The 27,228-nt window shown below is 35.2% G+C and overlaps 2 protein-coding genes and 2 non-coding genes across 4 annotated transcripts in view; 3 read left to right on the plus strand and 1 right to left on the minus strand.

Annotated features, from left to right (window-relative positions):
• The first annotated feature begins 1,816 nt into the window (after window positions 1-1,816).
• LOC128263131 (uncharacterized) lies at window positions 1,817-9,259 on the plus strand. The gene is made up of 5 exons (XM_052997853.1): window positions 1,817-2,957; window positions 3,101-3,162; window positions 4,059-4,236; window positions 4,399-4,631; window positions 8,263-9,259. The coding sequence occupies exons 1-5, from the start codon at window positions 2,938-2,940 to the stop codon at window positions 9,048-9,050; spliced, it is 1,281 nt and encodes a 426-aa protein (XP_052853813.1). The 5' UTR covers window positions 1,817-2,937; the 3' UTR covers window positions 9,051-9,259.
• A 393-nt stretch (window positions 9,260-9,652) lies between these two features.
• Trnad-guc (transfer RNA aspartic acid (anticodon GUC)) lies at window positions 9,653-9,724 on the minus strand. Its single transcript has one exon. It is a non-coding gene; the product is annotated as a tRNA-Asp (tRNA).
• Window positions 9,725-9,841: 117 nt separating this feature from the next.
• On the plus strand, window positions 9,842-9,913 carry Trnad-guc (transfer RNA aspartic acid (anticodon GUC)). The gene has a single exon. It is a non-coding gene; the product is annotated as a tRNA-Asp (tRNA).
• A 1,816-nt stretch (window positions 9,914-11,729) lies between these two features.
• LOC128263415 (semaphorin-1A) overlaps window positions 11,730-27,228 on the plus strand; it is a 143,721-nt gene continuing 128,222 nt past the window's right edge. Inside the window, exons 1-2 of the mRNA XM_052998448.1 lie at window positions 11,730-12,144; window positions 13,275-13,949. The gene's annotated coding sequence lies outside the window, so the exon portion shown is untranslated. The remainder of the gene's footprint in view (window positions 12,145-13,274; window positions 13,950-27,228) is intronic.

The following is a 27,228-nucleotide window of genomic DNA, read 5'->3' on the forward strand; positions in this document are numbered from 1 at the left end:
GCGGCAAATGACTGCTATTCATTGCAACTGATTGACATTCAATTACCGATGTCCCTACCCTACCCCCCGCCCCTTTCCCGCGTCATCTTACGTACTTTACTGAGTGTTGAGCGCATTTCAATTCAACTCTCGCCGAAAGCTTTGAGTGCTATCAATATATCTACGGCTTTATCAAAAGACAATTAATTGATCGATTGACGGAGCTCACATGATTCGCAATGGTCTTTGAACTCTGGAGAAGCATGTCAAATGATCGCATTTAGTTTTTTTTTTCGGTGACAAACTTTACTTTACAAAGGGCTAATATTTGCTCTTGACAACTCTTGCGTTGGGTCTTCACACCTTCAAATCAAATAAAAATAACGGAGGGAATTAACTAATCTGCACTCTGAGATTAGGTTCTAGGAATGAACTTGATAGATAAACCAAAAAAAAGGTCTGAGAAACAAGAAATTTGTGAGGCAAGATTATAGAAACATATTTAGCAGAGTCAAAATTGGGTTAACATGCATTTGTTTAGCAGAAGTCATAATATATGTACAAATGCCAGTATCGGGCTGACACAGAAATTTCTGTACAACTTTGTTTATACATTCCAACCGAATTCCAACTGAAGAGATATATGTTACGATCCAAATAAGTACAAACTATGCGCTACGAGCCCGACGACAAATAGGCATGATTTATAGTTCTAAAGTATTTTAACAATAACCTTTTAAGCTATTTTCCAATACAAAAATTCAAAATTAACTCAGTATAAATAAATAAAAGTTTTTTTTTCCTAATCAATTATAATTTTTTGCCTTGTTTCAGTTTATCGACCTTTTTTTTGCGGAGCTGTCATTATCAGCTCGTTCAAAATCAATTAGCAATTTTTTGATAAGACTTTACACAATTGAATCAGCAAACTGTTGATAAGACTTTACAAAACGGAATTAGCAAACCACTGATAAGACTTTACAGAACTAAAAAATAGATTACAAATATGTCATAGATACCGTCAAAGAAAAGAAACATTCTTGGTATGCGTTTTTAATCTGGATTTATAAGCTCTTAAGAACATTTCTTGACAGCCTAAAAGTATGCTTAGTTGGTGTAACCTTGGATGGATCCACACCAACACACACCACCCCCTGGACGCCCACTCACCTGTGGAGAGAATGTGGCCTCAATTTGCAGAAGCGCTTATCGTTCAAAGCGTTAAGTAAACTCAGGCAGGCAAACACGAGTACATGAGTAGCGAGGTTATCGCTGTGTGTGCACGGTGCAAGTTTAAAAAGTTTCAATTACTCCACAAACGCATACACTCACACGACTGACACACTCACACAGGTGCGGTGCAAGGCTTGAGCAGGTGTCACAATACAGCAACAGGTTACAGTGGATCAAAAGTGGACTAAACAGAAAAAATTACACAAAATCTGTGTCGTTTTAATAACACAAATCTCCCAAATTTTTTTTATCCAACTGTTTTTTTAGGCATGAAAATGACTTTTGTTGTTTAATTTACATTCTTTCAAAAACCATATTATTAAAATTTGCACGAAACCATTCATATGACTACAGCTTGTATTAATATTGGTTTAACAAAGAGATGGTAAGACAAATCATAATTCTATATCTATATCTAAAAATTCTTATTTTTGAAGTCACAGTTTTACAATAAGATGGTTTGTAATAAAAGAGGCTTTAATTAAACCCTTGTAATTATAAATGTAACATCTGTTTCTTAAAAAGGTGTATCTTAAACCGAATAGCTTGTATCCATAGTTTATTTAAAGCTAAAAAATTATAATCTTAAAAACTTCAAAAATTAAATTAAGAAAAATTACGTAAACTGCGCGTTTATTAATTTTAATTTCTGCCAGATAATGCGAAAGGAATTTAAAGAAAGCAGAATAGAATGAGATAACGGATGGTCATAAATTATTGAAAATTCGTGCAATTTTAATCTGATAATGCTGGGAACGCTTCTTGCCACCTGACCCACAGTGCGCAAAAGAAAGAGAGGGAAAAGAGTGCTGGGTGAAGTTTCATCGGGAGAGAGGCAGAGAGGTAGTTAAAAATTGTCGCAAAATCGTTGCTCTCTGGTAGTAATCTATCAGACGCGATCGATCAATTCAATGGCTCTCCCAACCAGCCCACCACCCCCTCTCTCAGGCACACTCCCAGAGAGATAAGGTAATAAAGTGGATGAGAGAACGGTAGCTCTCGAATCAACTCACTTTTATCACACACACATACACTTGGAAAAATATCTATATTTATTGTCTTAAAAACAAAAAATTAAATAATACGTGAGACAAGAAAAAATAAAAAATTAAACCCCTGATGACCATAGAAAGGAAGCTTTCTTTTCAAAACAGGAAGCCAAATTTGTTTGGACATGGCATAGAAATTAAAATCCGAAAAACGATCATTTATGATTTTGAACCTTAAAGTTAAGGACAACCTTTTTAAAAACTCAAGAAGTATTAGGATAGGGTTTCTTAATTCATTTATGGTTAAAGCGTTTAAACGTGGAAAAAATCGACCGAAAGGTAGTCGAAAAGATTTTCTCAAAGTGTAGAGATGAGAGAAGGGGGGCCAGAGAGCCGCTTGGGAGCGAGAGCCACCAGAGCGCGAGATACGAATTGTGGGGCACTTCAATTTCATTTGCCGAAAAAACGTTGAGCTGTCTCCACACGCGCTCACCGCTCGGCACTGAGCAACATTTCTGGAACGACGAGTCACACGCACGTCGCTCCCACCAAACAACAACAAAATCGAGTCGCACAAATCCAAATTTAATTTATTTTTCCTAACAGAAATCATAAATTAATCAAAACCAAAGCATTGTTACAACACAAACGATTTTCGACTCGGATTCTCTACTTTTTTTTGGCGGAGAGGGAAAAAGTCAAGAAAAAGCAAGAGGAAGAGGAAGCCAACAACAAAATGTGCCGCTGCTGTCAAAAGTGAGTAAACGCTATATTTTCCCCTCTCGCTTAACAAAGTTGGCTGCTTCGGGCCAGCAAATTACTTGGCTAACATTCCGAATTGCGTTTTTTTTCCATTTCCATTTTCATTTTCCCCTTACCCCCTCCCCGTGAACCGTTAGCTGTTGGGAAGATTTCTACTGGAATTGCTTCGAGGAGCGTTTTTGCTACGATGAATCGATCGGTAAGTTTTTCAAAGCACAAGAGATTCGCTGCTGCCTTAAATTGGGCAGTTGACGGTTACGATTACCTGAAGTTGAGTACTTCAAATATACTCACTCGCTTACTCTCACACAAACACACGCACACACTCAACTAGCCCAAAGTAGATCTTGAAACGCACAATGCGACGATGATTTTTGCGCGATTTAACGTGTTTGGCATTTGAAATCGAGTACGAGTACAAAAAAGAAAAAAAAAAAAACAAGCACAAAAAGATAAATAAATCAGTTTTATGGAATTTATAAAAATATTTTTCAGGTAATGGATAAAGGGGAGCTTATAAGGTTGGGTTTCGAGAGTATTATGTTTATATTAATATTTTTTCTGACCGCGTACGACCTTTAGCTAAAAATAATAAAGTAATATTTACAAAGATACTTTTATACATTTTGTTCATAATTGCTGTTTTTATATTTAAATTTTAAATGAAACATGTTTTTGTAAAGGCAATTATGAGCTATTTGTAACTTTTGTAACCAAGTTACACAGTTTTCTCTAACCTTCATAATAATAGCAACCCTACAAAAAAAAATTTTGTTTATTTTCACAATTTAGGAAATTAGAAAATTCGTAAAAAAAAAGTTCCACAATAATTGTATAACCAAAAAGACTTTTTCAGAAATGAATGTCGATCACAAAAGTGAGAGAAAAACAAAGTAAACTTGTTAAGCAATACCCAGAAAATTCAAAAGTAACAGCTAAATCTAAAGCGATAGCAATGAATTTTTTAGCTGACATCACAAGAGTAAATACAGTATTTTTGTGAGAGAAATATTTTGAGGTAGTGCAAACAAAAATATTGTTTTCTATTTATTTTCTCAAAAATTTCATGATTGTTTTACTTTCTCTCTTTTCTAGCCAATTACAATCCCGAGGAGGACGAGGACTATTTGGCATCCCGAAAGAATGGCCAGATTATCGGACGCATTCAGCCGTCATCGGCGGATAATAATAATTCGCTTACGGTGCCCCAGCCGATTTGCGATCAGCCGCAAATGAGGCAGGGCAACTCGAGCTTGGGCCTGAGCCTAATGAGGTACTAATAGATAGATCAAACCCGCCGAGCCAAAAGATCGCGTTTCGCACTTTGTTTGGGCTGCTAGCGATTAGCGATTAATTGGCAAGATCGTGTTGGCTTATTGTTGGCAATATCAATTCACGTATAATACATATCCATCTTCCTTTGTGGACCTTTTAGCGCCAAGATCCACGAGGAGGACTATCGTCGGGAGACTCAGATCAATGTGCCCAATTTGGGACCGGAAATATTGGCGGTGTTTGCCAACTCGCAGATCTTCCAGGACCATCAGCCCACCAAGCTGAACCGGATTAGCACAAAGACCTATCTGGCCGGGATCCACACGCCGAATCGCGAGATGCCGACCACACCGCGTCTCAGTGATCAGGAGCGATTGCTGCGTCGTTTGGAAGGTAATGATGGCCCCAGTGGTGCCCATACCCCACTTTTGGGTGGTGCGGGTAATGGTAAAAGCAGCGGAAAGAGCACCCGCAGCAGCAGCATCGTGTCCAGCGGTGTGCCAAAGGTCAAGTTCTATCTAAACTGAGAACTGAGCTTTGGGGCCTTTGGGTTCAATGGGTACTAGCAGTATTTGTGCCAAAGATTGAGGAACTTTCGCAACGCACATAAGAAACAAAAAGAGAGTGACCAATATCGCCAAATTGTGACTTAATATTATTAACTAATTAGCTCTAAGTGCTGTCGATATCACCCGGACACAACGATATGTGTTAAATATTCGAAAAAGACAGCAATGCCAAGTTCGCTGGCATTTAGTATTATCTGGACTCCTAAGTAGCCTATCTTAAGTTAACTTAAACGTATTCTATTTAAGTCTTAATTGTTGGACCTTGTAATTGTTTAGTTCTATGTAAGAACTAGTAAACAGTATGCATTTTTATAAAGTCTTTTGAAAACAATTCGCCTGGGTTTCACTTTAGTTGTAGCTTATTTATTTGTACTATAGTTTTACCTGCAAACTGGTGATGTTATGTTACATGATGCTTCCCACGACCGACTCTACTGATAAATTGAGGATTATTAATATTTACGAGAAAAATCCCTCAGACAGATTTTCCTTATTTATGTCTTTCGTCAATCCATAAATGCTCATAAAATCATCATAAAATCGACACGCCGTTGACTCATTTTGAACAGCGTTTTAGCCAAGTAATTTGTGCACTTTGAACAATTGATTTGCTTGCAAAGTTTGCATTACTCAACAGCTTTGACGTATTGACTAAGACTGAGATCAGTTAGTCAACGATAGCAACATTTAAACGCTTTTAGAACGATTTCGCTAATTACAATTGATGTCGTTAATATATAGACGATAGCACTGGTTGAAATTCTTCGAAAGTAGTTTAGCATGAGAATAGCAATTATCTTCAAAGGCAATCAAACGTCTAACAGACTAAAAGAGAGATTTGATAAATCTTTTTCCAATATGCTTCAGCCACGATGGAGAAATTATATGCAAGATTGCACAAACATGCTTCAATAATTGTTTCAATTCTGAACTAATTTAATAATGGTTTCTAAAAAACATGATACATTTTTGAAAAGCTGACAACTCAATTAATATGAGGTTTATAACCAGTTTTTAAGACTACTATTTGATCAATCCATTAGGATAATTTTGCAATAAAATTTTTCCGCAAGCTTGACTCATCCACTAACCCCTGTTGCTAAAAAAATGTTCATTCATTCGAACCTCCAACGAGGAAGAGCGGAAAAAAGAACAAATCTGGATCTGAAGTAAAATTTAATTAACAATATTATTTCGCACTGACGCAGCAAACCGCCAACGGTACTGGTTTCATATGAAGTTAAAAAAACACTTTGGGGTGTACGTCATAATATCGGTTATCGTATCTGGAAAGAGATAATACCAAACCCAATTGGAGATGATTTAATGGGCTATTGGGCTTGGCACTGATTTATCGTAATTGGTTAATCACTGTGCCACGTTAACTCGTCCTAGCCGATTTCATCGCCAGAACCAAACGAACCAAACCCAATTAGTCAAATTTCGATTTCCTTATCGAGACCGTATAAAAATGTTAACAGCAAATAAACACCCATCAAATATGAATATTTTTACCTATATTTTGTGGCTTCCATTTGTCCAAAATATACATATATGTACATTTTATAGATAAGAGACAAGACCTGTTAATCAGTTTTCGCATGCTAACGATCAATTCCTCAGTTTTTCTGAGCTGATAATACAACAACTGCAAGGAAACCGTCAAATATGTAGAACACTCGGACTTGAATTTCTTTATTCATTATCTTAGTGTAACTAAAGGAGAAACAGCTCTTCAGAAATAATAAAATAATTTTGAATGAATATTGTATTGTCATTTTATGCATTTCAGTATAAACTTAAATACTAGTTTTTACTATTAAATTTATTATTTTATTTAATAATAATATTTATTTATTATTTATTTATATTATTACGAGTACCCAGCGAGAGTAAGATATTAGGTTCAATGCATTGCAGATATATGTATAGATTATAATGCCAGGTGTTGATTCGTATCAATGCCCAACAAATCGAGTATAATTGTTTGTTTGTTTGGATTATCTTAATTTAAAAATATAATATCATTTAAAAATATAACAAGACATGAAAAGCAATAATTCAAAACTGAACAATAAACAATTAATACCCCAGATTTCATGGAATTGTCGTCAGACTTTCGTATGTTTTTGTTTCCTTGTACTATTTTTATTCATATTTGTAAATTATATGGTTATACGTGTGTATGATATCTTAACGTCACGTTTTGTTGCTGATTTCGAATGACTTTTCCGATTCGTTGAGAACTCCTGTACTAAGAGCAACATGTATAACCATTTGGTTACTGGGTATTTCCCCACCTCCGTCATATAATTTCATCAGTATATAATAAACCTGACGTTCGTTGTCGTGGGCTTGACGATATTAAAATCGCCTTCTATCATACGTGCTCGCCAGTTTGCAGGGAAACATTAGGTTTAAAAATTATACCATGGTTATGTCTTTTGGCGACAATTGATTTGCTTACATGGGATGGTAAACGAAAAGGACAATTTTAAACCATTATACTACGTTTACAAATTGTGTTTATTCAACCGCTTTCAAATAGTAATAAAATCGTGTGACATTTAAGAACAATTTTAAAAAATAGTATAAATTACCTCTGCAGTTAATTAAGGTTGCTTTAAGTCAAAAGATAAAATAATTAATATAAAAACTAAAAAAAGTTTTTGAACCGAGACCGCAAAGTATATATTTCATCAGTGTTTATTTTTAAAGAGCATTGTTCGTATGCATATAGGATAAAAATAATCTTTTCTTTGTAAATATTGACTGCATCAGAACGATTACTATATTTTCTTTACCGATAAGGAAAACGTGCGGCCTAAATCGTTTGATGCTTCAATGTATCTTGCTGACTAAGTGGATTGACTAATAAATACCAATCTATTGTGAAATACACTGCAAAATCAGGGAGATTTAAGTGGAATTCATTCCTATTAAGAATAGTTATAATAAGATAATGAAAAATGGAAAATCATGTCTAGAGCTTTTCGCTCTGCGAATGTAGTGGATACTGGCTCCAAAGACTCCGTTTCAGCTTTAGTTGAGGGCAACTTATTATCTGCCCATATCTTTCCTATCTGTCATGGACTCCACCCTTATCATGTTTGCCAACCTTTAATGCGACTTACTTGTCATCTGCTTTTCCAATTTTTGAAATGAATGTATCTACTAAAGTTTTAAAAATTTTATAAAATTCCTGCGAACAGTGAACAGTTATTAAGTACATATATTTTTTTTGGCTTATTAAATAAAAACAAAAATTTTATAAAGAGAAATTGTAGCTTAGGACATGTGTGTTTAAATCCCTTTACACATTTAATATGAAATTTACTCTTTCAAGTCAGGTTTTAAACAAATAATAGTTCATTTTTCAAAAAAAGGAATGATGGGGAATAAGGAAAATTATAAGTGCTGAACTCTTCTTAAGACAAAATTTTCCTTTTTTACAGGCGATGCACCAGATTCGAAATCTGGATCCCCGGAGAAACGGATCACCTTCACCCTGGCGCCGAGTTCCGCCGAATGCTCGCCCTCCGGCAGCCAGACGACCCTCAGTCCCAAGAAGTTCGAGGCCATTGCCGAGGAGGAGAAGGAAGACGAGAAGGCCGACGACGAGGAGGAGGAGGAGGAGGTTGTGGAGGAGGTGGTTTTGCGACCTCGCCTCATCGATCGTCATCCCCACCTGTTGGCCAATCCCAGTGGGCTGACCACCACGCCCAAGCGGATACTGCGATCCGCCAAAAGCGTTCCGCACATGAATGTACGATCGTCGGCCAGCGAAACGGATATATTCTCCATTAGCGGCACGATGACCGGCAGCAGCCAGATCAGCATGACACCCGAGGTGCCCTCGATATCGTTTAGCAATCTGCCCAAGAATTACGAGGACACGCCCACCATCGAGAAGTACAGGGTGTCGCAGAGTCTCTACTCCATTCAGACGGCAAATGCAGCACGGGCCACCCAAGATGATTACTCAATGCCTCGCTATTTCCGCCGCTCTGCCATGCTATTGACCCAGAGTTCGGAGGTCCTGCCTGGTGCCAGCTCCTTGGCCTCCATGTCGCCGTCGATGGCCTCTTCGTCTGCCTCGCCAGGATCTTCGAAGGACGAACTGCGACGGCCCGAGAAAGAGAAGAGCAAGCGACTCCAGATGCTGCGCGGAAATCTACCGCCCCTGCTCATCCATTCCGTGTCCTTCAAACGCAATCGCGACGAGGGCAAGCAGGTGGGCTAGTTTGCCGCACTCCAGAATTTCATATTTGTTAGCCACTTTGTCCATGTTTTAACTGTTTAAAATGACTTAGCCTGTAGTACCTGCTTAAGCGATTTCTGTATTACCTTCGAAGCGAAGACCTTGTCCAACCCACTCACTCAGTATTCGGATGTACTTCATTTTGCTTTTATGATTGATATTACAAAATAAATTGTATTTTACTCCAGAAATTCTGAAATTTTATTTAATAAAGGGGAAATAATAATTTTAAAAATTAATTAATAATAAAGTTTGTCATATAAAACGGTATAAAATGAAAGAAATCTTGTCGTACTAAATTATAAAGTTTGGCTAATAGTGTTTTATACTAGAAGGCATTAGCAAAAATAAAGCAAGTATTTAAGTGAAACTGGAAAGATTATGAACAATTACATTTAAAATATAAAAGGAAAAAGGCTAATGAAGTTTTCAAGGGTCTTTTACAAAGTCATACTTCAAAAACTGCGTTCGAAAAACATAAGGCATAATCATACACTAATTTTCTACTTAAAATTTGTCTTTAATAGATATTTACTTTAATATTCTTTATTACAATTTTTACAAATAAAAAAAAATCAACATCTCTCCCCGACGGGGAATTGAACCCCGGTCTCCCGCGTGACAGGCGGGGATACTAACCACTATACTATCGAGGATGTTGAAGCAAGCGCGTCAAACTCGCTTTTTCAGCCCGCACTCGGAATGTTTGTTTCAATGCCGTTCGTTCCTAAATTGTGCAATCAAATCGGTATTTTGACAATCACCATTTAACATCCTCGATAGTATAGTGGTTAGTATCCCCGCCTGTCACGCGGGAGACCGGGGTTCAATTCCCCGTCGGGGAGAGATGTTGATTTTTTTTTATTAGTTGTAAAAATGTTGATTTTATTTTTAATTTTGATTTGTTCAAAATTTTAAGAAGGAATAATTAACAAATATTATATAATTTTTATTTCTTTTTTTTCAATTTGTGTAAAAATTCTATTAAGCCAATACTGGGTATAATATTTAGGTACAACATACCCAAAAAGGAAGCAAATACTTTGACACCAGGGAAAAGTTAAAAATGACAAAATTTTTGGCGGAAAATATTGATTGTTTAGAAAACTTTTAAGCTTGTTTTTGAGCAAAAACTTGTCAAAATGCAAAAGAACTGTATAACACATGCTGAAAAAATATACAATACAATAACTATTATTTCGGCTCACTTGTTATTGCATAATACAATTTCGGCAAATTTATAATACCCATTTAGATTTTAAACATGTTTGAAATTTAGCGGGCATTAAAGCAAGAATGGATTTTTTAGTGGGAATTTCGAGAGCATTTGGTGGGAATCTTACTATCTGGTAACACTAGCTTGCATTCGTATTCGTGCGTGTTTGTATTTGGATTTGTGTGGTTCGTATTTTAACGTACGGCTTTTAAAGAAATCATCAAAATATTATGAAAAACATATTATATATTACAAAACTGTGCATTGAATAAAAAATAACTGTAATCTTGTGGAAGTGAATCAATGCAATTGTAAATTATAAATAAAGCAATACATATAAACCGCCGGCAAAAACAGAGAGCGCATTTTTAAGAGAGAAATACAGAGCGCACGAAGTAGAGTTGCCAGGTTTTCGTTGGGTACAAAATTCAAAACTGGTACAATTTGAATGTTATTTCGCGATCAAACAAAGTGTTAAAAGCAAAAGATGTCGAAATCGATAATAGGCAGTGAACTAAAACGGTTTTTTTGTGGATAAACAAATTTTCTCTGTGCTAATTTTCGTGTTTATTTATTTGTTTATGTTTTGGCAGCACGTGCTAAGAGTTCGTTGCCATACAAATATTCCGTCACAAACGCCCTTGACACGCGCAGTCTTACCCGCGCCCACTGAGAGAGGAACGATGGAAGTGGCCTTCCAATTACTGTTATTTGATTGGGTTTTAAATTAAAACTACTTAAATTTAGCAGAACGCTCCCACGAATTAAATACACTAACGGTTAGGTTTTTTAAGAGCTAGGAGACCTTACATTAAAAAAAGGTATTTGGCTGAAAGGGAATAATAGTGTATAGAGCGAAAGAGAGTGTTAGTGCGAGTGGGAAAGGGCTTTGAAAAACGAACAAAATGTTGACACTCTTTTAAGTCGGAAAAGTCTCTTTTTCAATTTCTAATCCAAACAATATGATTTATTGTTTGTAGAAAAACTAAAACCTTTTTTTTTTTAGAAAATATTTTATTTTATATCTGATTAAACAATAAAGTATTTTTTTAACTAACCGCTCAACTGATATTGCAGTGTTTGTAAAAACAGTACCGTAAAATGTTACCTTTAATCAAAAAATACACAAAATTTACGTAGAGAATATGGTATGAAAACTACAAGATTCCAGATTCAAATATTTAACAACTATTTCAAAAAATATTTTCTATATTCACAACGGTTAACAGATCTAAAATATAACATTAGTATGAATTAACTTAACATGCTAAGAGAGTTCTTTAAGTGGGTGGGAAAGCGCAGAGAGAGCAAGAGAAATCCAGCAAAAAACGGACTAACGCCATCGAAATGTACTAGCACCAGGGTTTCCTAACAAAACGGGTTGCGAGAGAGTGAGAGTTCCTACAGAGAGAGAGACTGAACTCACGCGGCTCGACGTGGATGTTCGACTCGAACATAATTCGAACACATTTGGCTGGGAAAGTGCCAGGAAAAGTCCCATCCGACTATATTCCACTTTCATTCGAAAATTTAACGCCCGCGCTGCAGGCGCGTTGCTCCGGTTGAAAAATATCACAAAACAGAAAATATTACTAAAAACAACGATATTGGATAAATCACCGGGAAAAATATCGAAAAACGATATTTGGTTTCTTGTAAAAATATTGTTTTCTAAGATATTTTCATACATTTTTCGGGATCCGGCAAAAAAGATACACCTCTATCTTTCGCGTTGATAAACAAATTCCCGCACCGAAACGTATTTGTCGCGCAATTTGTGAAAAAGTTATTGGTCTATTGTGTACATTAATTAGTTAATGGGTAATTGCTCAATTTATAAACATGTGCAATTGAGTGCAAGTGTGAGTGCATGTGTAACAATAATAAAGCCGAAAATTGGCCAATTGCAATAGCAATCACAACAAAAATCAGATAATTTTGAAAATAAGAAATCACAAATTGAAAAAAAAACAGTGTTTAAGAAAAAATTAAAGCCGCAGGAAAGCTAATACAAAAAATATACAATTTCGGCAGTTTTTCACATATTTTTCATTGATTTTTCGCCTGGCGCGCACACCTCCTTTAGGAGTGAGCAGGAGGGCGAGAGAGTTAGAGAGAGAGCAATGCTTTTTGTCCACTGTTTTGTGTACGTTTTGGCAATGGAACAGTAGCCCTCTCAGGCTCTCTCTTTCTCTCGCTCTCTCACCCCTCCCTGGCTGGATTATCCTTTTTATATTTTGTTTATTTCCCTATTTTCCTGGCCACGTTTTGTGCTCACCATTCGTTTCGCTGCATTTCATTCTCGCAGCGTTTCAAATTGGCCACACACCGACTCAGAGAGAGAGGGAGAGAGAGAGAGAAAGAGCAGCTGCTTTCTCTCACACCCACCCCCCGCATAATGTTTTTCTGCTATGCCCTATGCTCCCCTATTCGCATCTCTCTGCAGCCGTTGTCCTTTGTCCGCAGCGCGTTGCCAACCGAAAAAAATCTACAGTGCGGTTGTCATAATAAGAAATTAATCACGAAAAAAAATTCAGAATTAACAACTAAAGTTCTTTCAAAGTAGTTAATTTACAAATCCTTTTTTAATGAAGCCTAAAGAGCAGTTTTGTGCCATTTCGCTGCATAAACATATACATATGTTTCTTTGCCATTGACAAAGTAGACAAATTATAGTTGGGAATAAATTCCAAAATAAAGACGCAATTAAAAAATTAACACCACGCTCAAAAAAAAATCGTAGATTTAAGTAAATGAAACTTAACAAAAATAAAAAAAATTGCAAGTTTTAAATTAGTTTTGTTAACATTTATGAACACTTATTAATGCATTGTGAAATGCTACCAGTAATTAATGGTTCTAAATACAGAATAAAAAAATCGATTTGGTTTTAATATAAGTAAAATAGTGCAAAGATAACCTTTTCACTGCGGCTTTAACTTTTGATTAAGAAACAAACATCTAATCCAGTGTCTTTCCCCTGCCCACAGTACTTAAGCCAGAAACAAAGTGGATAAAGGAAAATAAATAAGGAAAAACCAAGGAAAATATGCTCAGAAAAGCCAGCCGTAGCCTACTTATCGCATAAAAAGCCGGTACGGTTTCGTTAACGGATTGCCATATAATCGCCGTCGCGTTAATTGCGCCCCGCCCCCTGCATCCCGATTATATATATCCGACTAACTGTTATCGCGCCCGTGTGTGTGTGTGTCTGCCTCTGTGTGCGTGAGCCTCTGTATCCTGTACATATGTACAATATTTGTCGTCGTCGTCGTGCATCGTTGTTGTTGTTCTTGCTGTTATCCTTATTATGCATCGTCCGCTGGCATTAATCTGCGTATAAAGTATAAAATATAAAAAATTTGTGTTCTTCGGTGTTGTCTCGTGTAAGTGTCTATAATTTGTTTAAGTACGACAAGCGATCGGTGCGAATCAAAAAATTCTCCTGTCTGTGTGTGCAAATTGATAATAACGCTATCGAAACAACAACAGCAAAAACCAAATCAATCAATCAACGTCAGCAAAAAACCAATAAACAGGAATTACTGGGACTACTAAATTTGTCAATCTTCAAATTATTTTGGATCCAGGCGTCCACCGAGTTTCAACGAGTTTCAAAAGATTTCAACTCATAAAATCGATTTTATTGGAAACCATTTGAAAAGGTGAGTTTAATGCTTTATTTATGTTAAACAAAGAAAGGGTTCTGATTTTTTTTAAGTTTCTTAGTTGGTTTGCTACAGATATGTACAAAAAAGGCAAATGATTTCTTTAAAAACCTTTTAACACAAGCAAAGTAAATCGTTATAAATGCATTTGTATCTAAGCTTTCAATAGCTTTGACATTTGTAAGACGATTAACTGAAGAGTACAACATTTGAAAATATAAATTCAGCAAAGATATAAAACCATGAAAATACTGACTCAATTTCAATGTGTACATCGTCAGCGGGTATATTTTGTCAAAGACGATTATTTATAAACTTAACTATTGTTTAGAAACAAATTGAAATGACTTTATATTCGAAAAAGAAAATTTGTCAATCTCGAAAGGGAGTCCAAAGTTTAATTTAATATTTTAAAGTACTGTTTAAGTAGAGGAACTTTAACTGAGCCGATTAAGACAAAACGTACTTTCGTGTTTTTCAAAACCTTAATTCTCTGGAAAATGAACTGCAGAAGTTTAGAGCTCGAAAAGTGTTCCGAAATTGGGATTTAAAATGGGACGTTGACATTCCCAAAATGTCAGTTATGCAGTTAACATCGGTCACGTATTGTCTTTTTTCCACGTTTTAGGACAAGGAAGAACAGATATTGGGAGGATTAAAGTAAAGTCCATTCGATATTTGCGTACGCCACACACCACTTCACTAGTGCAAAAGAAACAGCTATAGAGTTCGACTCATTAGGACGAAACGAAATTGGTAGAAGTGCATTTTGCAGGCAGATAACCTGCCACACACAGCAGGGGATATCGGAGCTCAGACACAGATACAAAACAGAGCAATTTCCATTTGGAATGTAAACAAAGCACGCTGATACCCGCACAGTGGAACCGATGATTGGACGGTCGGAAAAAAAAACGAACCGAACACTTAAGATACGGTTACAGTAGATACCACAAAAAAGGGACCGCAAACTGATTTTAATGAAAAGTTTGTAAACATCAGTCAACTTAACACGAGTTGTTATTTCAATTAGAATGTGTTTGTTTGTCTGAATTAAAAAAAAACAATTTAAAAATCTTGCAAAATGGATTCTTGTACATAGTTTTTGTGTTTTATAATTAATTCAAGATTTAAATAGCCAAAGACACTTTATTGAATTTTTTGAATCAAAAAACTTTATATAATATTTATCATGTGTATTTATTTTTACGAATTAAGTATGTTGGTAGACTTCTTATCGAATATACTCTGTTTGCTCAATTATTTCGACGCCTACCCAAACAGAAAAACTGCATTCAACCCGTGAGTCAGATTTAGTTTTTCTTTGCCCGTATTGATGTCTGAATTACTTAACCGATTTCACAGTTGTAATCTGTTCTTTTTCTATAATTTTTTCATCTAATCGTTCTCGCTGCCAGAAACACTTTAGATTGGAGAAATGTTCGTCGTTATCGTTTTTGATAGCTCTGATCTTATAATCGCTTGCATGTTCAGGCATCTAACCAACAGACATCTACGCTAATCCGCTATGATTAGCTTAATGGGCTTTGTTTCTTAGGTTTTAGGGCCCCCTTTTTATAGATATTCGTTTCATGAAATTTTATTTGAATTTATAATGGTAATTTGACTTTCCTGAATTATGGAAATGTAAAATAATACTTTAAGAAAAAGAATCTATACGTATCTGATGAGAAAAGTGATAGAATTGCTGATATTTTGTAACTGTCGTTAAAATTTTGTAGTTTAGAATTACTTGTATGTAATAATTAACCTATAGTTTAAACAAAATTTGTTTGTCTCCCATTGTGAAATAGTTTGTTTGCTTAGTCTGTGGTTTAGATGACTCCGGACTTCTGCCATTTAACCTTCTTCCCCCATTCCAAGCTATTTCACATTTTCCTAACCATGTATCTAAGCTATGTATCTAAGTATATCCAAAGAAGCCCGTATATTTTGTATTATGTTACACAAATATTTAAGCTGCCTTAAGTAGATACAACGAAACGCGTTTAAGATACACAAATATAGAAAGAAAAACCCAAGGAAAAGAGGAACAACAACAACAATAACAGCGACTCGGAAAGAAAAGTTACATTTTAGTTAAATGTGCGGGTGCTGAGCCCAGAAGAAGCTGAATATTTACTTCTCCCCTGGCAAACAAAAACTAGAAAAGCTAAAGTCGTGCAATAAGTTATCGCTACCCCAAATAAATGGATGGACAGACTAACATATAGATAGATTAAACGGCAAATTCAAATTGAGTTGGCCTGCAAAAATGTCAAATTGGCTACAAATTGTTTAAATCATTTGCAGTGTTGCTTTAACCAAAAAAAATACACATAAATATAACACATTTAATTTCTACCGCTTATCAAACTTAATTATCAATATTTGCTTGTCGTTAATCAAAACGAAATTCATTTATAATAATATTTAAAGGTTTAATATAGTTTTGTTTATTTGCTACTTATCGAACTAAATATAAATATTTATGTATGTGGCAAAATAAAATGATATAGGAAGAACGTTTAAAAAAATACATATTTAAAAATCTCTTAAAGTTTCTTTAGAGTTTAAAAAAAGGATGCAATTAATGCAAAAAAATGGTTCCACAAAATTATTTAGAAAAACACAAATGGATAAAAACTTATTCCGAGCATTTTTTAAAGTAGCTAATACACAAATTATTTACCGATTTTCATGTCGCCCAAGGGTAAAATTTAACTATTGTTATTTATAAATACATTTGGCTGGAAAGAACTGTAAAAAACAACCAGCACTTACTGTATGTGCCTTCTACTCGGTTTTCTTCTAGCCGACTGTCTAACTGGTTCTTAGTTGGGAATTTGGTAGCTGTTGGTCTGTTTTTCCTTTTGCTGTTGTTTGCTATTTGTATAAGTTGTCTGCCGATGATCTGCTTTTTGTTGTTGTCTGTCGATACAATTTTCCTTCTTTTTGTTATCCATTGATACGCATATCGTTTGCCATTTGCCCCCACCCTAAACCAATTCAATTCAATTTCTACGATTTCATCTCGGTCAGAATGCAAGCTGGCAAAAGCAACAAAAAAAAAACAAAACTTCACATCCATGAGATGTGGCACAGTGCTAGCCAACAACGGTCCGCATGCTTATGCTAATAAATTTCAATAAATTCATGAATTATTTTACGGCCTAAATCTTGCTCGCTTGTTCTCTATGCATTTGTATCTGTATCTAGTGATGTTTTTTTTGTTTGTTGCTGCTGTAATCAGACTAATACGCAGTGCAGTAACAGTTGCTTTTACCAGAATTTATAGTCAAAAAAACAAGCAAATAACCCAGAAAGGGATAAATAAGAAAAAAATAAATTCGTTTCGTTTTTACAAAGCTGACCCTGTGGGCGTTTTGTACTAATCAAGATACACGAGTCTAAAATGTTGTTTTAACTCTTTCTCTATGCCCCATATTCTCGTCGTTTTTTTCCACTTCTACCAATTAAGCTTAAAACATGAATTATTTACCTTTGCCTGGGAATAAGCTTAAAGTTTTTATTGTAAAATGACTTATTTATGGAAGAACACGTTCAAGCATTGCATACCTTTTGGTTAAATTGTATCAATAGCTAAAAAATGAAGAATGAAAACATGGTAATCAAAGTAAAAATATATAATGTAAACAAACCAATATCAATGATATAGAGAAAACATAGATTGTTATATACCAAAACACGCAACTTCAGAAAAGAATTTCGTCCTTGTGCCTCAATTTTTTTTTGATTATAATCATTATTCCTTGTCAGCTCGGGCAAAATTAAATGTGGGTAACAATATAGACGAAGAATTTTAGGCAAACAAGAAGGCAAAAAAACATTAATAAATAAAGGACAGAGAAAAACAAACATTGACGTAGAGGTAAAAAAACAAAATGTTCGTCGCCTGGCGTGTTGACCAAATTAAGACCGCAAGTGGCTAGCAACCAAAATGATTGATTTAATGACGGTATCATTGACACTCGAGTCGAGCGGCTATTCCGACCACACCTAGCTTGGATTTGGAAAAATGAGGGGATGGCAAGGACAAATGGATTTCGCTTAATTAAATCTAGAAAAAGAAAACATAAAGTTGAGTTATTTCGTGATTTTTGTGTAAAATTATAACTTGAACGTGCTCATTAATAAAAAATTTGATCAATATTTACATATAATATTTGATAGTAGTTATTTTGTATGAACAACAATATAATATAACGAGTAAAAGGTCACTGAATTTAAGCGTAAAATGTGAAAAATACTAAATGTGAAAGGCTCATTAACGAATAATTTAAAAAAAATGGTGCATTAATATTGTATATACCTTTTCCTGATATAATACAAATTTGTTTAATTCTTTGCCCGCATACAAATTCATTGCGCTCACGATATGAAAGACAATAAAATCGCAATTAAAATTTCCACCTAATCTAAAATCACTAGCACTATTAAAAGTATGAATATATTATTAATTTATTAATTAAATTATTATAGAATTTTATGCTTGGATTTTCCCTTGGCCCCAACCCCTAGCTCTTTCCTTTCCACCAACATGTTGTATATGGCTCGCGTGTGTAAAGTTAATTGAAAAAAAGTAAACAACAAAAGCGGCTATAGTTCTTTTTATGGCATTTTTTTTAATGAACCTATTGACTTATATCAGTGCGCTTCCATACAGTTGAAAGCCACGGGAAAATTATTTTTATAATAATCTTTGTTTATGACTTTATGGCATACTTCACTTCACTAACAGCTTTAGCGCGTTCTTCAACACATTTCCAAATAATTTTATTTTTATGTCCACTTACTCCTTTTTTTAGCTCTTCCATTTGTTTTTAGTGGTTTGTATATCTTAATTTATGACATTATTTGAAAAACATAAAGTATATGCATTTAAACATGTACTTGTGTTTAGTTAAATCAAAACAATTGTAAAATAGCTTGTAAAGGATTCTATAAAATATTTATATGCATTGAATTGCTAATTAACATAACATTCTCAGAACTAAATTAAATTGACAAATTACATAGGTGAGGGATAAAAGGGTGTGGTACTGGAATTTGCAATGCGATGGGTGATAGTGGAAACCACATTAAGTCGAAATTACAATTTGTCCGTGCGTTTGTTAATTTAATTTTTCCTGTTTGAGTACATTTGCCTTTAATTAATTATTTATTTTCTTTTGCCTGGTTTGAATGATAAACAAATTAACATTTACTGTAATGATTTTGAATAAATGGAATTTATATATTATTCATAACATTGCAAATAAAATTAAATATATTTTTCGTAGCTTTTTTTTTAAATTCATCAAAAAATCAATACTAAGCAAGGAACTATTAAGAATATTAAGTAAGGTGAAAAACATTGTTATTTTTTTTATTGCTTACATAAATTTTATTTGCAGACTAGAAATGGTCCATAAAAAATTCGTAAGAAATTAATATATACTAAAATATTTATTTTTATGTTCATGTATTGTTAAACGTGAAAAATGTAGTTATCATGAAAGTATCAAACAGGTATTAATTTTTCATTACAAAAAATAGCGATAAAAGCGAAACAAAAAAAAGTTTGAGTGAAAATCAGTTAATATTTTGAATGGTTTTTGGGGGTGGCGTTGGGTGAACATAGAGAAACTACGATAAAATGGCTCAAAATAAATAAACGCAAATGCACAAACAGACGTACTGAATTTGGCAATAAAACCATAAAAACCAGAGAACACAAATTTCAAGCAATTAAATATTCAATGTTTGCCATTTTTTCCTGCATTTATTTATGTGAATATATAGACACATAGATACTTTTGCATAAATGGATGCAAATTTTTTCGGTTTTCCCCTATACAGTTTTCATGGCGTTTGTTTTAATCTTGGTTATTATTTTTAGTCCGCAAGTTTCCCTCCATTTTATTGATATTATAAATTATGGGTTGTGCGAATTATGGAAAATGCTCTTAACAGTTTTTTTTTTTTAACGTTTGGCCCATTCGGAGATGAATTTAATTTTTACGATTATATAAGCAGCTACCATGGAGGTTTTATGCTGTTTTTAATCGCAGATAAAAAATATATTACCATTATTTTAGCTTTTTCTTTTTATTTTAAAGAAAGCCGGTCATTAAAATGCATTTGCTGTTTTTTAAATATTAAAAAAATATTGATTCACCTTTTTAAATATTTTTTGGAATTATAACAGCGAAAAAAATTATTTAGGAGTTCTATAGTAAAAAAAGGTTTAATCGCACTTTCTCGTCTTTTGGAAGAAAAAATCCCAAAGCTAAAAAGTAAAGATTTCTGGGAAAAATACTTTTTGTTAGTAATTCATTCTTGAACATAAAATAAACTTTTTAAAGTCCGAAATAATGAAATGGGCAAATGAGCAATGCAAAAATGTTGTTGAGCTCTTTACGAGCGGAATACGAGTCGGACAAGGACTCATTCTCCATTTGCCACAAGCATCATTAACAACGAACCTTTTTAAAAACAGGGTCTAACCCCGAAAAAACATATATTTCGGTAATGCATACATGAATTTGCATTGTGAGTTGAGAATCAACCCCCATAAAGAAAGTCTGGTTTGGGTTCACTCCGGTTAAAGTGCACTCAACGCTGAAAGTTGCGACAGCTGCAAATTGGACTTTTTTAGAACGTTGCAGGGAACTCTCGTTCCATCGTTTTTTTTTTTTTTTTTTGGCAAAGCCCGGGGCAACGCCACCGCATTTAACCCATGAGGGTCCATGGCGCTTAGTAATTTGAGCATAATTGGGTTAAGCCTGGAGTGAAAAGCGCCAAGATGGAAAATTGTGTGCATAATAAAATATGAGGGGGGAGAATTCAGCTTCATTTGGTCTATTTCATCTCAATTAAAATTGAAATTCAAATTTAAATTGAAAATGTAAATTCCTTTTTTGCTGGGCGGCAAGACATCCTTTGGCCTGCTGGCCTGTGAAAACATTGAGCGTCGGCTTGTGGTAGTTTTCATTCTTGGCTCATCTAATGGAAGCACAATTTGTTGAGCAAAAGTTATAAAATTAACACTTAAATGCTTCCAGATGTTGGCCCACTGCTTTTCTCTTTCTCTCCAAAAGTGTGTGGGTGAACTGAATAGGCTAATAGATCTGAATGTGACACATGTTGTGCCAATGTACGAACCATTAGGGTCACCAAATGTTGCCAAGACGAAATCTAATAACAATAAATTGAGCTCTGCCAATTTGCGAGGCTAACACGTGTGTGAAGTCCTTAACATATTCCCTTGTTGTAATCCAATATGCCAATCAAAATTATATTTAATTGTTTTCTAGTTGATTGAGTTGTTAATCAATTATTTAGTTTAGCTATCACTTAATGCTTAAATTATTTTTTTTACTCAATAAAAATGGTCTTAATAGTTTGTAGTTTAAAGTGAGCTACTGGCAGATTAAAAAGGTATAATTTAACCGAGTTAACTTTTTATACAGTGAAAAATACGGATAGCCCCCGATATTATTGATCGTTTGACTTCAAAACGTCATAAAACTCTTCTCTTTCGTTGCCTAAAAAAAGTATTAAATAACTCAACAAATTGTACACAAAGTAGAAAAAAAATTTTTGGGTTTAGCTACTTATAAAAAAGGACTAAACGCAATAAAAGGTAGGATGGAAAATCAGAAAAGTAGAAAGGAGCCAAAGGAAAAGACGACAAGTCTCGGCGAATGGGAAACTTTTCTTTTAAAAAGTTACGTACACTGGATGACACTTCTGCTGGAGGGAATGAGGGGGAGGTGGGCAGTGGAAGTCTTGGCCAGATGTTGCCAGGAAAACATTAAAAGTGCAACGCCGGCGAAAACTTATTTACTTTTTCACATTTCGCAGCACTTGACTGGCCGGGTTGAGCGAACGGGGATGCGGCTTTTCAAGTTGGACTCCAAAAACCCCTCACAACCTTACTATGTACATCCCTCCAGCCAATGCATTTCCCGTGGTCTCACTCCGGAAGGCAACAACACAGAAAAATTATTTTAGACTTAATAATAATTGGGGACTTTCAGAAATAGCTTTTATAGAATATTTGAATAATTTTTTTCATAGCCTTAAATAACACTTACCAAAATACAATTGGTTATTTTGATAATATAATATTGTGGACTGACTTGTTTGTTCAAGTAAAATATAGGTTTTTATTTAATATTTTTGGATTATACACATTTCCTTGTGTGCTACAAGTTAAGAAGTTTGTTCTTGCCTACAATGTATCCACATTTCGTTTAGTGTATCAGGGCAACGAGTGTGATAGCGGGCGGTAGCTTCTTGACAAGTTTGAAATTTCAATTAAATTCATTTGAACTGCGGCCGGACTTCGTGGGTTCGGTCTCTGGTAATGAGCAGGCCAGCCACCGTAATGGCATCTTAGTTGATGCAGCCAAACGATTGCAGAGTGTGTGTTGTTGGATGTTGTCAAAGTTCTGTTGTGAAGTTTGCGGGTCGAAAGGTATAACAGAGCGCTGAAAACCTTTGGCAAGTCACAGTGGTTGCTAATAAAAAGGAAACGCAGAAAAAATATTTGGTCACAGTAGTTGCTAATAAAAAAAGAAGATGAAATAAAATATTTATTTAAAAAGGTTAACATTTTCATTAAGAAAATAGTTAACACATTTTGTACGTTTTGTAGGATTTTCAAAACATAATATAAACACTTGCAAGAATAGATTCTTCAATTGTGGCATTACAATTATATATAAATGTTTGAGATTTCTTATATTAACAAGATATAAGACTTGAAATTATAAAGCGATAGAACATAATAAAATCGAGTATTTTTTTGTAAATGTGGGAATAATATAAGAATGACGTGAATAACATTCGAAGGCACTGTGCCAGCAATTTTACCCAACCCACTGTGACATTCGAGATTCAAAGCAGTTGGACAGTCGAGATGGGCCAACAGCGTTGACAACTCCGCTTGAAGTTGGTGGGTTAATGGGTTGACGGCGAAGGGGATGGAATGAGGGTTGGGGTTGTGGCACATACCACCGTGGTGGTCCACTGGTCAAGTGCAGTTCCATGTTGTTGCATTTCTCTGGCGAGGATCGCCCTCTTGAACGTGGGCCGAGCAAATTGTGCCGTCGCCGTCGTTGTCGACCAAACGGAAAATGTCTTCATCTTCATCAATCAAAGCCCTGGCATCTGACACTCGAGTCACTCATGCAGTCACTCAGCTCAATTCAATTCCCAGAGACAAAGCTGCCCCGCCCCCTTTCCGTTGGGTTTTCGTCTTGTTGCTAAATTCCAATTACAAGTGCAACAACTAAGTGCATCAAGTCCACTTTCCTGCCACATAAATGAACTTTCCTCGGCAGCCAACATTCAGAGTGTTTCCATTCATTTTGTTTCGTTGACATCAAAAAAGTTTACAAGATGTGGGATGCACAAAAATCACAAAGTTAAAGATGCAGCAAAAGTATAAATATAAAAGCATACGTAAACCTCTGAACGAATGGCATTTAAAATATTTTATAATAAAAATCCAAGCATTTACTTAAAAAGTTTTTATATATTCCGGACTAATTTTAAATCGTTAGCAATTTATTCTTATCCCAAAATTGGAATATTTTAAGAATTGCATGTGTCGATTGATTAAAAGAAAAGGTATCTACTTGCATTCAAATATGTATTAAACTTAGAAGCTATTTAAATAGTTTTTCAAAAAAATGTTATTAAGTAGGAAATGGAAAATACGACTTCTCATTTTTTAACCCAATAAATATCTTAAAGTTTACGCTTTGAACTAAAGAATTTAATTTAACATTTCTCGTGGGGCTTTCATTTCTTAATACATAAACATTTAGAGTAGTTAGCTGTTTTATTTGCAGAGGCTCGTGAAAACGGTTATTTATTATTTTGAATAATATTGTTCAATATCTGTGTTGTTCCTACCATTAAAGATGACTTTCTGTACCCCGTCCCCCATGTTTTCCATCCCAAATTTCGCTGGCATTTGCTTATGTCAGCAACTGATATTGTGTGGTTGCTGCCACACCCCCACCTCGTCTGCCTTTATCTCCTGCTGCTTTGGCTCAGCTTGGGGCCTGCAATACACATATATTCGGGCGTGTGTGCGACCACCAGCCGCATTTCCGTCGAGATATAGCCCCCTTATCTTCCCCCGACAGTTGGCTGTCATTTGGCTTTGGTCTCGAGCTGCTGCTTAATTATTACAGCATAAATTATCAGCGTCTTGAGATGTGGCCAGAACAGCGCTGAGTATGATTCACTCACTTAATGTAGCCCAAAGTCTCGATTTGCATACTAAGAGGCTTTTGTCGGTGGTCAAATCCCCTTCCTCTTAACCCCACCGCTGTGCTTAACCCGCGAGTAATGCAGATAACACTGGCTTACACACGAACACATAATTCTTTGCCTTTGTGTTTACTGGAATTTATTGAAATTGATTTCGTTCGGCTCTTTTCTTTATCGACGTTGAGACTCTGGGACATTACATTCGATCATTTAGGCAGGCAGGCGGCATTCGATTCCGGTTTTTATTCTCTCCTTTTCCATGTGATTTATTGATTTCTTCCCATTGTTGTTGCTGTAACACTAATGGCGGTACGTTGAGTTAGGTTACGGGGGATGATATAAAAAGTACAGTGGTGTGACCAAAAATTTTACATTTAAAACCATTTTTCAATAACTAAGTTTAATGTTATTGAACATGTAGTTTTCGTTATACAAATACAATTACATTTTTGCTAAATAAATTAAACCTAAAAATTAAATTTGGAAACCTTATAAGTGTGGGAAAGAAAGGGGTTGAATTAAATTACATTTTACACAAAAGCACAAAAGTGGTTTGCCAAGAACCACTGTATTTGCCATTGGATTTGGTTAGGTGCTTCGATTTGCTTCGGTTTGGTTGTGGTGTCGGCTTTCATTTTGATGGTTTGATGAGTGAGTTAGACACATTTTGCCTGTCCCTCTTTTTTTCAGTAAGCCAGGATGATTTTGCCGTGGGAATTCGTAATTTCGTATGCAAGATGTGTGCGACAAGAGGCGAGGCCTTGTGATGAATTTTCTGCTTCTTTTTTGCGCCCACCCCATATCCTAAGTAAATAAGATGGGTAATTTCTTTTTAAAGGTTCTGCGTGGGCCATTAGGGGAATTACAATATCAGTTCCGTCTCAAAATGAAATTAAATTGGAAATGCTTTGTTTTTATTCCTCTGTTCTTTTATTCACACGAGTTGAGCTTCATTTAATATAATTTTAAACCTTTCTTTTCTCTTTGATGATGATTTAAATAATGGTTAACATAAATGCGGTATTTAGTGCTAAAGGATGGTAACGGTATTAGAGCTTATTGTATAATACTAAGTAAATTAAACAAGCTAATTGTTTTATGAAATCAAAACAGTATATTAAATTTTCTTGAAAACTAAATTTAAAATTGTTTTTAAAAACAACCTTTAAATTTGTTAAACCCTATTTATTAACTTTTAATCCATTTGTAATACTTTTCAAATAAATAATTCAATATTAATCCATTACCCTAAGTGACTTGCCAAATGTTTCTGCAGGTATACTTTTTCAATTATTTTGTAAATGACACATGATTTTGTGAGATTCAAATTTGCGTTGCCTGTCTGGCGAAAATCAGCTACTTTGATTGGGCCAAAAAAGACAAGGAAGAGAACTCGTGAGCTATTGGAGAAGATGCCAACAAAAAAGTCAAGCATTCAAGAAATGACAACAGAAATGTTCCTCTTCCACCCCGCATCGCCCCCTCATTTCTCAGTCAGATTTTTGCAAAAACAACGGCAAACAGAATTCCCATGGCACGCGCTGGCGACACTTTCAAGGAGCAAACATTTTTGCAGGACGGGGTGGCGAGGGCAAGTGGGTGGGAAAAGCCAAGGGCGCGCGTTTCTTGCATGTTGTGAATTTTCCTTTTTTGTTTGGACAAAAATACGGGGGGGCTATGCAAGGGAGCGAGGACAGAGGCATGCCACAAGGAGGGTAGTAAAAGCGTGTACCGTTGTACAAACATTACATAAAAATATTAAATTTATGATGCAATAAAAAAAAAACAGTGTTAACAGCATGGGGATGGAAAGAGAGAGAGAGAGAGAGAGAGAGAGAGAAAGAGAGAGAAGGCGTGGGCGAGGCATGCGTGTGTGCGTGCCTGAAACGCCTTCATATTCGAGCACCCCCAGTGGGGAATAAGCCGAAAAGGAATTAACAACCAAAGAAGGAAAGTAAGGAATGGAGGCAGAACTATCGCTTGGAGATTCATATCTGCGCTAATCTGTCTCAAACAGGAAGAGAAAATATTTTATTAACTTGTGTTTTTAATTGTAATAAATAAATAAATAAATACAAAATTTGATTTAAAAAAATGTATATTAAAATTTTACCTTCTCAATGTACGCCTTTATATTTAAAAAAAATTTTAAAAAATTAAAAAAATCCAAATTAAAATTAAAACCTTTTTATCACGTTTGTAGTTTTAAAATGCCGAAAGTACAAAAACAATTAAAGAAAATAGTTTAGCTAAAAAAGTAGACAGCGCGTGGAATTAAACCTGCCAATTTTGCCACCCACTAGGGTTTCTATGTTTCGGAAACAATTTAGAATCAATTAACAATCGATTGATGCTTAAAAACAAACAGAACTAAGAAGCTTAACTTATTAAATTTTTAATTGGAATCCAACCAACACCCCTCGTTAGGACAGGACAAAAAATACTTAATGAGAGCACCCCAAGGATATAACAAACACTTAAACAGGGCTACAGCCGAAGTGACCAACTGAACTGGGCCAACCGGTTTCGATAAAAACAGTCATGGCAGTCAGCAACCCCCTGGAAATGATCTTTAGAGCGGAAAATGAAAAAAGAAAACTTCTATCGATGTCAACTGTGTGCAAAGCCCTCGAGTCAAACGAGATTAAAGGGATGCTATATCGCCAAAGAAGGGTGGTGCCACGGAGGCAATCGGTGGTGTCACGTACCTCGAACCTTTTGGGTTTTATTTATTTCCCACTCATCTTCTATTTTGCCGTCTGTCGGCTTGCTTTGACTTTTGACAGCCCCCGAAAAAGTTGTGGAAATTCATTTTGATGTTCGTTCTCTTCCAATTTTTGGGCTGCGAAAGGATCAGGCGGGACAGTAGGGAATATCGTAATATGAGCACGTGCCATCATCCAAAGAGCTATCGCCCTTCGAAGAAATGTCCTTTTGATGGGTTACCAATTTTACCCTTTCGTTTTTGTTTTAATCTCTTTTA

The sequence above is a fragment of the Drosophila gunungcola genome, unplaced genomic scaffold, assembly GCF_025200985.1.
Source record: "Drosophila gunungcola strain Sukarami unplaced genomic scaffold, Dgunungcola_SK_2 000001F, whole genome shotgun sequence".
Classification (NCBI taxonomy): Eukaryota; Metazoa; Arthropoda; class Insecta; order Diptera; family Drosophilidae; genus Drosophila; species Drosophila gunungcola.

Excerpts from the sequence above, each read along its gene's own strand:
- LOC128263131 (XM_052997853.1), top strand. The coding sequence starts at position 2,938 with ATGTGCCGCTGCTGTCAAAA. Across the intron at positions 2,958-3,100 it reads ATGTGCCGCTGCTGTCAAAA|CTGTTGGGAAGATTTCTACT; the intron begins GTGAGTAAACGC and ends GTGAACCGTTAG. Across the intron at positions 3,163-4,058 it reads TTGCTACGATGAATCGATCG|CCAATTACAATCCCGAGGAG; the intron begins GTAAGTTTTTCA and ends TCTCTTTTCTAG.